This window comes from Chelonia mydas, chromosome 12, assembly GCF_015237465.2.
Source record: "Chelonia mydas isolate rCheMyd1 chromosome 12, rCheMyd1.pri.v2, whole genome shotgun sequence".
NCBI classification, from domain to species: Eukaryota; Metazoa; Chordata; order Testudines; family Cheloniidae; genus Chelonia; species Chelonia mydas.
Window position 1 is genome coordinate 13,218,706 of NC_051252.2, and position 14,283 is coordinate 13,232,988.

Consider the following 14,283-nt stretch of genomic DNA (forward strand, 5'->3'; position numbering starts at 1 on the left):
GTTATTGGGTTTTATCATTGGGTTTTTCATGAATTATTGATCTTGTCACTCACATGTATTTGCATGCATATAACCTATTTGAAAGTGTTTTGTTACTAGAAACATTAATCTCTAATTTATTATTGTAAATACTAATTTCAGCCTGTGTTCTAAAAAGTAAAATCTAAAAAAGGAGTGATGAGAACTTCAAGGTTTGGTCAGTTAGAAAATCATAAGAAAGTTGTAGAATGTTCTACCTTTTAAGAAGGTAATTGGTGAAACAGATGTTGCTGACAGGGAGAATCAACGGGCTTTGCATATGGAAAAGAGGTTTGTGGATTGAGCTGTGAGCTATTAGGAAGCTTGGTTTGCTAGAATCTAAAACCTCAGGAAGGAGGGGAAAGCAGGACCAGCTCTAGGTACCAGCGAACCAAGCCCATGCTGAGGGCAGCACTTTTCAACGGGATGGCACTCTGGCCCTTTTCTTTTTTTTTGCACTTGGGGCGGCAAAAAACCTAGAGCCGGCCCTGGGGGAAAGGCATCTGATATCATGGTTCTGTGTAAAGCTGGCTAGCTTAGCTTGTTTTTCAGGTTTCAGTTTTCAGTATTGAATTTACTAGCTGGTGGTTTTTCATTCAGTCAGTCGTGAATGTGAATAGTAGTAAATGTATTACTGCAAAACAATGGACAAAATGGGTGATTTAAAGGAAAGGTTGCGTCAGTATTCCCTGTATATACTCCCCAGACATATTTAAATTCACAAGTCTGCTAGTAGTTGCTGCAAGTGAAGAAACAGAAAAAAATGAAAGGAAGAATTAAAATAATAATAAATAAAATAAAATAATAAATAATTATAATAATGCATTAATACAAGTTGGTTGGTAAAAAGAAAAGAAGTGCCTACTGCAACATTTATGTGAGTGGGCCTTTGTCCGAAGAAAAGGGTGTTGCCCCTGTAAGGCCTCAGAGCAGGTGGCACAAAGATGGAAAATTTACAGGGATGGACAGGAAGCAGTTGGGGCCAGGTTAGGACAAGGTCACTGCATTGCTCTTCCTGTTGACCAGAAGCGCGGGAGAAGTATTTATATCCCATGCAGCCTTGTAGAGGCCCTCCTTTACCAGGATTGGGGTGGCAGCATCCACCCAGGCATGAACTTGGCAAAAGGACATGTTGTGGACGTTAGGCTAGCTGCCCTTTTCCTTGAGGGGCTCAGAAGGAATTATTCCCCTCACTGCCATGTTGGCCAAGGTGGTTGGGTTTTTTTGCCTTTGCCTTAGCTAGTCTGGAGTAGAATAGGGGGATTAGGTTATAATGTCGCAACTTCATACATAAAACTTGTGGAAGATGTTCAGTTCAGGTACTCAGTATGCAAGGGATATAGGTTGTTGAATAAAATGCATTGGAAAATGATTTGAAGGGAAGCATCCCTTAAGAGAACCAAATAAGTGGGAGATTAGTCTTCATCAGGGAGCTGACCCTGCCCCTCCCCCTCCTTTTTCTGGCCCCCTTTAAGGGAGTTGAGGAAAGGGACTTGGAGTTCTACATCTGGGTAGTGGAAAACAAACTCCTATCGTTCATGCACTGTACAATTGGTTGCCAGGTTCTCCCAGATAGTATAAGTGAATAAAGTTATGCCCTTATTAAACCACATCCATGACTTCCTGTCTTTCTTCTGGCACGGACAGACAATGAGAAATGACTCCGTAATGGACAGAAACATCCAAGCAGATTACTGCCTAAAACTGTTGATTCTGAGGGTGAAATCTTGGCCCTTTGGAGTTATCCCATTGATTTCACTGGGGTCAGGATTTCACCCTGGGTCTGTAAAGAAACTGTAGAATATAGTGTACTAGTTGCTGTAGATGTCATACAAGAGTGCATAGAAACATATTCCAGGTTTGTCTTTGCTGTTTGCTCAGACAAAAGAAATTCAATGAAAAAGTCAAGAAATAAATGCAACTACTCTAAACTTCTGATGTCTTAGTATTCAGCGCATTACTCAAACCTTCTTGAAAAAAGAAGCAACATCTAACACAGTCCTAAAGCACACTGTGGGAGTTCAACGATTCTTCTAAGTTCATCAGCCTCATTGGCCCAGAACTTCAACTGGTGTCAATTGGTGTGTTTCTAGCTGAAGTCAGTGAAGCTATGCTTATTTACAAGGGCTGAGGATCTGGCCTGTGTTTGGGTTTGTTTGTTTTTCCCTTGAAGTATAGGAGAACTGAAGCCCCCGTCTCCCAGTAATATTCAATGGCACTATAATATAAATTTCTATAATAGTATCCAAACACCATATGTATATTGAAATGAAGTCTGAGGAGGATTTCCAGCAATGCATAGCACGCAGCTTAAATTACAAAGGTCTCTCCAGAGAGGCATTAAACTTGACTTGACAGATCACAGACTGATGGCAATATTGTTTCATTCTTAGGTATCTAAATATAATAAAAATGCTCCTATATACAACTAGAAGCAACATGTAACTGAACTACCCTAACACTAATACCATACACTACTGCAAGCCAAAATCCTGAAATATTAAATTATGTTTCATTGGTTTAATAAGTCTATCAGTAGCATAGATTGTTCTATCATTACTGCAGCAACTCATATAATCCATTGAAACATTTCTTAAATTTGTTTTATTACTACATCAACAACAAAATGTTTAGTTTCCATCAAAGCAAAATTATTTGAAAGGAAATATACCGGACCCTCGCTAGAACGCAGGATTTGGGATCCATGCACGTTAACGTGGGGACCGCGCTAAAATGAATTCCAATTAAAGTAATTAAATTTGGGATCCAGGGCCGTGACCGCGTTATATGCGAATTCGCACTATATAGTTGCACGTTCTAGCGAGGGTCTGGTGTAATTGGTCATGATAAACTAGTTATTTTTCACTGTAATTAAACCTAATAAGTGGGCTGTGGAGAATAAAGAAAAATCTAACACTTAGGGAAACAGAAAAATATGAATATATATTTTTCTGCAGCCTAGTACCAAAGATTGTAGTTTAAAACTTCATTCATAGCTGATATTAGTTGTGCCATTTATTTTTATTTATACTAACTTTGTGGTTTTTATACTAGTAGTGAAATATGACTTCAATACTAGCTGTTAGTCTTTAGCAGTTGCATAGTTTGATTTGCAAATGTAAATTATCTTTTAAAAAAACAACGTATGTTTTCTTTAATATACACTGTGTTGCATGCTTCAGAATAATAAAACCATGACTCTAAATATTCTTTTTTAAAGTCTAGAACAATTCATTTATTTTTCTTCTAATTTTGTAACTGCAACTTACTATTATTTGTCGCCTTAAAAATTAGAAAGCAGTATGCCATCAATAGGTGGATTTTCCCCTCTCCTCTGTTTGAAAATGGAAACTAATATAAATGTTTTTTTCCTGTAGCATACTATTACAAATGTTAAGTATGTCAAACAAAATTTCAAGTTATGTGAAAAGACTTGATAATACAGTATATTTGGTTTTCACTTATAAACTATTGTATGTGTACAAACTAGTTTGACATAACTGCTAAATACGTTGGGGGGGGAGAACCCCTTAGAATATCACTTTAAATGCATCTGCTAATATATCTGTACAATGCAAAAAGAAAAGAGTTGTTTCTGTAGTAAAATTAGACAATAGAGCCAATTTCACTTTTTTATGCATGCGAATGTAGAGTGCTTGAGGTTATTAGTTGAAACTGAGTAACCTTTCTTGGCTTTCATCTCTTTCTTTTCAAATTTGAATATGAAAAGCATATTCAAGTCAAAGACCATCACTTTAATGACATTTGGCAGTCATTTGATTTATTAGGCTTTAGAAAAAAAATTCCTTTAAATATTTCATCATACTATGCTAATCCTAGTAATATTGCCAGCTGAAGCCATGTACCTGTATTAGTGGAGACAGAATGGTGTGGAATTTTCTCTGTCATCCTCGTAAAATTTCCATGAATCTACTGAATAATAAAACAACGTTATTGAAATATTCAGATTTGGGTTTTTAGTTAAAGTGTCTTAGGATACATAATAAAAGAAAATGTCTTTTGAAGGAGGGGGTAAAATTACTTCATCAAATATTGAAAGGGCTTGACAGCAATGAAAATGTTTCTTTATGAAGGATATTTTTACAATAGGATACTCATGCTTTTCAATGTGATTAATTATATAATATGCTTTGAAATGCATCAGCAACCACCATAATGTGGGTGAATTTGCTGTTCTTACACTGAAGTCTAGAAAACTGATCTTCTAAACAGTCTTATTTTTGAATTTTATCATTGTTACTTCTGATGATTTGAATTTAGAACCAGAAGTCTTCAAACACCATATAGGAGAAATAGTCATTAATGCAGATAACAACTTAAAAAAAAAAAAGTTTAGAAAAACTTGACAGTTGTGAACTGTGAGGAGTTCTATTTGCTCTTTGAAGAACAGAATCTCATCCTTTGAATGTTCATCTGTGTAGTCTAATTCTGAAATCACAGTGGTTTTTCTTTCTTTGAAATCACAGAGTTATTCAAGGAAATGTTTGTTTGCCCCTTTGTTATGTTTGACACCTAAACTCTCCGTAGTAGGGTACAGTACATTATAAAGTTAACAAACAAAACAAACCTACTCAAAAACCTGCCAAGATTACAAAAATTGCAAAGGGGGGGTACAAAGCAACAATTTCAAATATAAAATGTCAATATGTCAAAATTAAGACAAAAATATAAGGAAAAAGAAATTATGTTGAAGGCCAATTTAGAGTTTTTAAATGTACTATCAAAATATTCATTTAAATATTAATTTAACTAGACTAGGTTTAATATGTGAAATTGAGTGACCCATAAGTACTGTGTTACTTCATGTGACATCATATGTTTTAGATCAGATCTAGTTTAATAGCAATGCAATCTTCAGGAGGCATATAGTGATAGTCATCCAATTGGAAAAGTTTGATCCATAATATTGTTGAGACTTTTTCAAGTGGGTTACTAAATGATGATAAATGTATATACGACACCTTTGCTACTGTACGACTGCTATGGAAGTATTTTCATTCTCAAATAAAAATGAGGAGTCTATTGCAAAAGCAGTTAACTGAAAACACGGGGGCATTAGAACCTCAGTGTATCTCTGTCATAATAAATCATGTTCTACTGTACAAAACATCCCAGTGACTTACATGTTAGTTTGTTCAAGTTGACATTACAAGAAATATGGTGTGTTTATGGTTTGTTTGGTTTTTTTTTAAAACAGCCAATAGAAAAAATTCGGATTGAGATTATATCCCTAAGTCTCACTGATTCCCGAGTTGCAATGGATGACACAATACAGCGACTGTTTGTAGAATGCAGATTCTACAGTTTCCTTGCAGAAGAGACACCAGTGTCCCTTCCTAAACCAAAAAGTGGACAGTGGGTCCACTACAATTTTAGCAATGGTAAGTATGATATATTTGTGAACACTCTCATGACTTCTATTAAACTCAGTCCTATAGAAAATGTTTAATAAATTCTGATTCCTTAACACTCTTGATTACAGTAAAGTTGGATATTTCAGTTGTATCTGCCATTTCTAAATATTCTTTTAGAAAATAGCACAGATGCCATACAAGATAGATAGATAGATAGATAGATATGTATAGGGGTTTATTTCTGCTGGTGCGGATTCTCATAGCTGCTTTGAAATCAATGAAGCTATGACAATTTACATCAGGCGAGAATGTGTCTCTGAAAATGGAAATACCTATAGAATACCAGAGACTAAATTGTCTTTATCATGTTTTAAACAAAGTGTTTAACCATCATAATGCAAAGGAGGCTAAACCACCCAGAAAGTCATTAATCAGTAGCATCACATGGAATTCCAACATCCAAACACAAGTTTAATTAGAAATTGTATAATTAGATGTGCCTATATCTTTGGAACACACAGAATTGTTTTAAGCATAATCTCTTTGCCAAACAGGAAGTTATTCCTGCTACTAATATTTTGATTGTGAGTCTTGAATTCTCAGTGACTTCACATTATCTCAATTTTGAAACTTGATGTACTTGCTGCATTTTTTTCTATTTAATTACAAAAGTCTATTAATATATTATTACTCAATCCAAGCTTCAGTAATGTGATGTGGACTTAAATTTGAGTACTTGAGGTCTTCTCTAACTAAAGTACATAGGAACAGGTCAACAGATGTGATCGTTTTGGCAAACTGGGGAGATACCTTTAATTTGAAATTAGATAACTCTTTTTTGGAAACCAAAATATATAATAAGTATATAACCAATATATAATGGCCTTTATTAACAGGTATAAGAATGAGTGATCTTATGTACTATAATCCCTAAAGCACATTAATGGGGCCCTTAATATACGAGGCCTACACTACTTTTAGAAGTGCTGATTCAGTAAAGTTGGACTGTTAGACTAACATCAGGTAGCAAATGAAGAAAGAAATAGACATATTAGGTGAAATCCTGGCCACATTGACATCAATGGCAGAACTTCCTTTGACTTCAGTGGGGCCAGGAGCTGAATCACAATGGTTGTCTAAAGACTGGGGGAAAAAAGATATGGTTTGGTGATATATGTAAAAAGATTAGCAATAGGACAGTTCTATACTGTACTGACAATCTGTATTAATAATATTGCAATTTCTAATAATTTTTGGTGAATATCAATATTGGGTGTTTTTCTTTAAATCCCCAGGTCTGGAGTCATGTGATTATGTGAGACTCTCAGCTTTCATTTAACAACTTTTTAAAAGTTTCTAATGCTTATGATTGCTAAACCCTAAAGACCCAAACATCAGAATCCAGAATTTATTATTTTTTAAAATCTCATTAGTTTTGAAATCAGTATCATGACTTTTGGGGATCTGATTTGTGATTTTTGAATGATTGGGGTTGGCAATAATGCATTTAATTGTTTTAACTTTACTAATCGAAACCTGGGATATAACAACCCTGGTTTTCCATTTGCAGTTGTAATGTAAAACTGTTTTTAACTTAGAATATCCTAGCAAATAATTCTTTAGAAATACTTTTTGTCTTAATGGCTACAATGTTCTAATTTGCAGCACCTTTCCAATATGGTTGACTTATTCTCGCTAGTGTTTTACTTCGATAACTGGTCCTCTAATTTGTACTTAATTCTAGCTTTGCGTATAAGGGAAAAGTCCTAATAAATTTGCTGTTTGATAATGTCAGTGAGGAGGCCAATAATCTAATAGTAATGAATTCTGTGTGTGTGTGTGTGTGTGTGTGTGTTTACTATAGCTTTATTCCGTCTCTTATTCATACCTAATTAGATTTGAGTATGTAGAATATTTGGGGTTAATTGAATATTTTCTTTAATAAAAATGAGATTTATATGGAGAGAAAGAAATGTACTTTGAGCTTAGAGGCAAGCTAATAGTATTCTAGATTTTGTATGAAAAAAATCATAGTAAACCCACAAGTAATTTAAGAAATCATTAATTCTGGTAAATAAAACCTTATTGAGTTTTTATTATTTTATTTATAACTGAAGCAGTGTTACATTTTTGTTTTTTAAATGTCATTATGTCTTAGCTGACATAGAATGATCTATTGGAATCTTTAATAAGCGACCGTTATTTTAATTATTTAACATCACCTTAACATTTGTGATTTCATTATGAGATAGCTGCAGACTAGCTTTACAATTAGTAAAAACAAATCTTGTAAAAGAATAATATCTTAGCTAATCTCAGTTGATCAGTGCATGGAAGATCCAATCCACAAAATGAATTCCCCATTTCTAGGCAGAAGCAGGGTAGTTCCCCTATCGGTAAGTCTCTGTAGCTCCCCATAAATGGTGCTCTGCTGAACTCAGAGGACAGGGAGGGAAGCAAATCTCTTGGATTTTGGCATGGAAGTCTTGGTTGGAGGTAAATCAGTTTAGAGTTGCATTATGTCACTATAAGTCCCCTACACAGCTGTCCTTTGGGACAGGCTCTGCAAGAAAATTTTCCTAAAAATCCATGAGTGCTTCCAAACTCTACAGTCCCCCAAAACCATCCCAGGTAAGGTGATAGTGCGAGGAAAACTTAATCACCTCTTCTTCATCTCAGACGTCTTCCTACAGTTTTTCTTTCACAAGAGGGAGTGACCTGAGCCATAATAAGCAGTTTATTCGCGTAGACTTTTCAATACAGGTGAAACATTTAGAATAAAATTAGTGTCTGCTAACTGTATGAATGCCAAGTCAAAGTACACATTTCAGAGTGAATCTAGCTTTTATTTCATTCAGTCTGAAAAATATGGGAAACATTTTGAGGATCCAGGTAAAACCCACATTTTGTTCAACCTGGAATAAATAGGTACATTGAGATTTGACTCTTAATTTCACCTAAAATATATTTTCAGGACAATACAAAAGATCAAGTTTAGTTGACAAACATTGATAACAAGGAAACAGCATTTATATTTCATAGGGATGGAAAATATTGCTATAAGAATGCTGAGAAGGCAAGAAAGTGGTTAGGAAATAAGATAAATGATAGCAGGTCTGAAGAATGTTATCTTTGCTTTATATAAACCTTCCAGGGGATTGACAATAGAATGGAAAAGATTAATGAAATCTTCCAAAGTTTTTATGAGACTTACACAGATCAGAAGCCTTTGTCTCTGAGGAGTGAAGAGTTGATTATATGGACAAAATGGAGTTATGTTAGTAGATGAAGAGGATACAGAACTTCTGATTTCCTTGTTAATGGTGGGATACATTTTGGTTTTAAAATAAATTAATGAAGGGGCTGGACTCTAAGGGAAGATGGTTTCCTTGGTAAAATTCTGTAACAATGTTAAGGCAGTATTAGCCCTAATATTGGAAAGCACTCTTGATTATATAGTTCAAAGAGATGGTTCCTTTCCTCTACCACACACCAACACTAGATAAGGCACTGATTCCTCATAATTTTGATGGGACCCCTGTTTCAGCCTTTACAGTAAATACTCTTATTAGAGAGGTCCCAGAAAGTATTAAAGAACTTAAACCCAATCTTCTGTACTGATATTATGGTGGCTGTCTTGGAATGCACCATACCAGTAATCTTTAATGAGGTACAGGAGTTTCAAAATCTTTCAGTTTTTAGGGTTACTTTGGAACAAATTGAAAATGATCATTCTGGATACAAACTGTCATTAGTTAGTGTTACATGGTCCTCCAACTATTGGACACAAATATGAGATGCTGTATGCATTGGAGCGTGTTGTAATCCTGAGTAGTTTGAGCATTTGAAAGCAGAGTTATTCACCACTAAATCTAAAAATCAAATTTTCTCATCACTGTGGTTAGTCATCCTCCACCCAAGCTTGCCTAGGTTTCTTAAGATACATACTGTACATTCTAGGATTTCCATGGGTGAGAAATGAATTCAGATGTTCAGCTTTGAATATATATTTTCTTTATTATAGAATAGTTTCAGATTTAGAATTAGAAGATTTAGGAAACTTCAGCCAGGGTCGGGAAGCCGCTGGTGATGTGGTGAGTCCTTTGAAGTTGTTTGGTTGTCTGCCTGCTGCCTCCGCATCAGTTCCTTCAGCGGTCCCTGGAGTTTTCAACAAATAGCACATGTGGGAAGGCATCCACACACCTCCAGGAATACCAGATGGCAGTGATAACTGATTTTGCTATCTGCCAGTATAAGTACGCAAAGATGCTGAAGATGGAGGACTGAGAGGATTTAGGGGTCTGACAAACTGTGGTGACTCCTATAGACTATTGATCCCTTGCTTTCATTTAACCAGAGGATGCAAAAATGATGTGATTTCAGGAAGATTCCAGATCTCAGTGATGTTGGCTGTTACCTGGAAGTAACTCATATTAATAAGAATGCTTGTTCCTTTGTTCCTGCTGGAGAGGTGGAGATTGGGAAGTGGATTTGGACTAATCCCAGCTCCACTGACCATGTTCATACAATTAAGTGGGAACACTGGAGAGCCCAGGACTCCGTAAAGCATGCTCTTTGTAGCAATTATTCTCTTCATAAAGATTTGACAGGTTTCAGAGTAGCAGCCGTGTTAGTCTGTATCCACAAAAAGAAAAGGAGTACTTGTGGCACCTTAGAGACTAACAAATTTATTTGAGCATAAGCTAATAAGATAATAATTTTTTAGTCTCTAAGGTGCCACAAGTACTCCTTTTCTTTTTATAAAGATTTGAGAAGCTCATCTGTGAAGAATTAGATTGAGCCTCCATAGAACTCTTTGAACTTCTGGATCCCAATTCTCTCTATTTCCCAGTAGGATGAATAATTCCCATTGAAGTAAATGTGTGTTACTCATACAATGGGGAGTAGAAGGGGTAGAAATCAGGCACCCCAGAGAATGTGTAAAGTGTAGACTCCTGTCAGCATGAGGTGAGGGATGAGAAATCCTTAATGTGAGATGGAGAGAGGAAGGGGTATTCCTGTGGGTGTATAATATGGTGTGATGAGTAGGAGGGTAAAGGGGGATTTCTTAGTGGTGGAGGGAGAGTAGGGAAGAGATTCCTTAAATAGGAAAAGGAGGAAAGCCATTTCTCTGGTCACATCTCCTTCACATGATCTTCCAAACACAACCCCCCACCCCCGCACCCCATGGGTGATAATGGAGTGGTGAGTCCCCTCCAGCCCTGCAATCGTGAGTTCAGCAGGGGAACTAGGACTGTTCATGTGAATGGAATGGGGAAAAAAGGAAAAGCGTAATAGACACAATATCTGTCATATATATTAGAAATGGAACAGACTTAGGAGTTCCCAGCCAGTCTGACTCCTGGAAGCCAATGGACGGGTGTCCCCTACAATATGATTTCCACTGCTTGAAATTGTTGGGTTTTAATTGTCCCTATCTGATGGGGTTTACACCATTTCCTTTGGAAGCCTGTTCCTGTTCCTGTTAAATCCTTCTAATTCTTGGAGACTGTTACCATGTCCTAAGAAAGAGGCCCCTTTCCAATGAAGGAAGTCCATGCCAGAAACCTTCATATGGAATTTTCTAAAACCCTTTTTCTAATTTTCTCATCATGGTTTTATCTCGTGGGATTTTACCGTCTTTCACTTTCGTGGTACAAAAGAATTAAGTCTGGACTGGTGGTGGGTGTGTTTCTAAACGAAAGCAATACAGCTTTTTTTTTTTTTTTTTTAAAGAAACATCAAGCTGTGGGTTTCCTCAGTCCACTGGTCTAGATGCCTCTCTTATTGCGTGTTGTGGCGGGAGGAGGATTAAATTACCGAGGCTGTCAGAAAGGACAAGGACTCTGCCATACATTATCATTATTACTAGCTTCTTGGGTGAAAGAAAATGCAGTAAATCCCCTCATATACAAAGCAATAAAGACTACTGGCTTTTACAGTCATGACTGCCAGTGCTATTAACAGAATAACAGCCATGTGGCACACTTAGATGCTGCTTCTATCTTTTCTGACATTGTGCACATAAAGGTGGCAGTGACATGACATTGGATCGCATGACTGTTTAGATTTAATTCTAGCTTTCATTGTTGCATTTCTTAGGAAGCACTGAGGAAGGAAACTTGTTTTTTCTCATTTTTTTTTCTCTAAACGCCAAAAACAAGATTATTCCAATTTTAGTTTATAAATAATCATATTAATTTGGGGTTTTTGGTTTGCTTTCCAGTGATTCACGTGGATAAGGTGAATAACCTTGCAAGGAGAGAATTCCTAAAATCTTTACTTCAAGAATCAGAGTTGAATGCTGGCAGGTAAATATTGGTGGTGCAACACACCAGACAAAGTCTTTGTAAATACATGCATATAGTTTGTGACATGACATACCTTGTAACAATTTCTTGTTGAAGAAATATCTCTGAGAAGTTGTTAGAACTTAGCACCAACTCACGATAGCTTAAGATTGATTTAAGTTCCCAGTAGTATGTTATAACTGCATATTATGGTTGACTGCAATATAAAGCAGAGCTGGAGCTCTACTATAGTATTTTCATTTTATGGCATGTGACATGCCTTCCAGTGACATGAATTGCATGTGTCACACTGGCTTGTCAGCCACCTAAACTTTGATGTGGTGACATGCATGTCCTTCCCTGAGTGGTTTTTCATATGCCTTGAAATGATGCAACCCTCTCTCACTGTTCATAAAAGCAGTTTCCATTGTGTCACATTTTGTTCAGCACACAGTGTTCTGGGAAAGTTAAGTAAATGTATATTATCAATGTTATATCTGTGACAGATTTAAAAGTGTATATATGAATTAAGATAATCCATTCATTGCATGCTGCTCTCGAAGTATTCTAGGGAGTGTAGGAAATCCACAGGGTGTCCTTGTGTCCTGTATTTAGTCCAGGGGCTCTCAAACTGGGGGTTGGGACCCCTCAGGGGGTCGCAAGGTTATTACATGGGGGGTCGTGAGCTGTCAGCCTCCACCCCAATACCCGTTTTTCCTCCAGCATTTGTAATGGTGTTAAATATATAAAAATGTGTTTTTAATTTATAAGGTGGGGTCGCACTCAGAGGCTTGCTATGTGAAAGGGTTCACCAGTACAAAAGTTTGAGAACCACTGATTTAGTCTAAAGCTGTGTATAAGTTCATGTAGCAGACTGCTGTTAGCTACATAAATGACAAAGTTTGAGTGTAAATTAATTGTACCAGAGCTAATTGTAATTTACTATGTTTGTTCAGGTCCAGACTTCTTTGGATGGTAGCATACATATTATTTGTTTTTACTAAAAACAAACAAAAAACTCAACAATACTTATACTGTTTTCTTTTGGAGGCCAGCCATCACAAATGTAGAGGACCCATTGATGTGAAGATCCATGCCATTTACAGGATAGTGGAATACCTACTAATTGTGTTTGAAGTGTGAGGTCATTTAATTATTTACACATTCACAGATACCCAGTGACATGTAAGGGCAGAGTTTGGTAATAAGATAGTTGTGTCTCTTTCTTCAATTTAACTTTAAAATTGAGTTCCATCCCTTGGCCAGAAGACAATTTTTAATTAAATCGGACAGGAAGCAGATCCCATAAGAGCATGGAAATATCACATCAAAAGCATGTTGAAGTTCCAAAATACAAATAAATTTTCATTTCAACAAATAAGCAGAGGACATCAGTTTTACCACATAAATTAGCAAGTCGGAGAACACAGTATACTAGAGAATCCTACAGCGCAGAAAACTATGTCTTATTTTTTTTCTACCAAGGGTACATTCAGTGAGGCAAATAGCTATTCATGTAGGCCAAATACAATAATTATATTCATTTCACACATTTGCCAAGCAGCATCTGAGCCATCTTGTAGAACAGCTCATAGCCACTATGAAATAACTGAAGGAAGTAGAAACAGCAGTGGCATCCTCCCCATGACAAAAAATCCCTTCTCTTTGTGCTCACTTTCACTGAAATTAATTTTGTGTTGGTGGAATATTTATCATAGCTTGGAGCCCTGGACTATGGAGATATTTGGATTCTGCGCTGACTCAACATCAGGACAAGAGACTTGCTACTAGACCAGTCTCCAGTTCTGTTCCAACAATGGGACCACTAGGAGAGGAAACCCATGACATGGCATGATCCTCCCCAAAGCCATTGGTTTTGGACCTTGCTCATTTTAAAACTGGCTTAGCTGCTCCCTCAAAACGTTTGCTATCACAAGGCCTTACGTAATAATATCAGGGCTTTTTTAGCTGAAACAGGAACTAAACTAATTCTTTAAAGTTCAGGAAACAAAATGATCATGGATATGAATATCAGTCAAAATTGGCTGCACATGGTCAGGGCAAACATTTTGGTTTTGTTATAAATGCAGTTCTACGAGGGGGTTGGTGGGGAGAGATCACCTTGGGCAGCTTTTCAAATGAATCCTTACCCTATCACATGCAACACTGATGAAGTGACATTGTAAGGACACTTTAATACTACAGTGATGGGGTGCCATATTAGAACCTGCATAAATATATGGCCAAGATGGCAGACATATCCAGTTTTGGTCTTCTGGGAGGAAAATCACGGTAATGAAAGCCCTTTGAGAGATGGAAAGAAGTAAAAAAGAGGTGAAATTCAGAAATCCTTAGGTCTTCATGAGAAGATGGACACGCATTCCTGGTAAATATATGCTTATATGTGAAATTAGTCTGATAAATAGCATATCTCCACTCTCATCCATTATCCTTTTCTTAAAGAACAGTGTGTCTTTCTTTTAAAACTTTCCCTTTATTTTTTTTATTAATTTATATTTAACACAGTACTGTACTGTTTGCTTTTTTTTTTTTTTTTTGTCTCTGCTGCTTCCTGATTGCGTACTTCTGGTTCCAAGTGT

The 14,283-nt window shown here is 36.4% G+C and overlaps 1 protein-coding gene across 10 annotated transcripts in view; it reads left to right on the forward strand.

Moving 5' to 3' along the window:
• The window catches only part of RPGRIP1L (RPGRIP1 like), a 138,859-nt gene that overhangs the window by 107,321 nt on the left and 17,255 nt on the right, over nt 1–14,283 (forward strand). For 9 of the 10 annotated variants that reach the window (XM_043526400.1, XM_043526401.1, XM_043526405.1 and 6 more), the window contains 2 exons: nt 5,237–5,420; nt 11,620–11,704. In XM_043526400.1, the coding sequence (XP_043382335.1) occupies nt 5,237–5,420; nt 11,620–11,704 (269 nt within the window). The remainder of the gene's footprint in view (nt 1–5,236; nt 5,421–11,619; nt 11,705–14,283) is intronic. The other variant, XR_005222324.2, reaches the window with a different exon arrangement.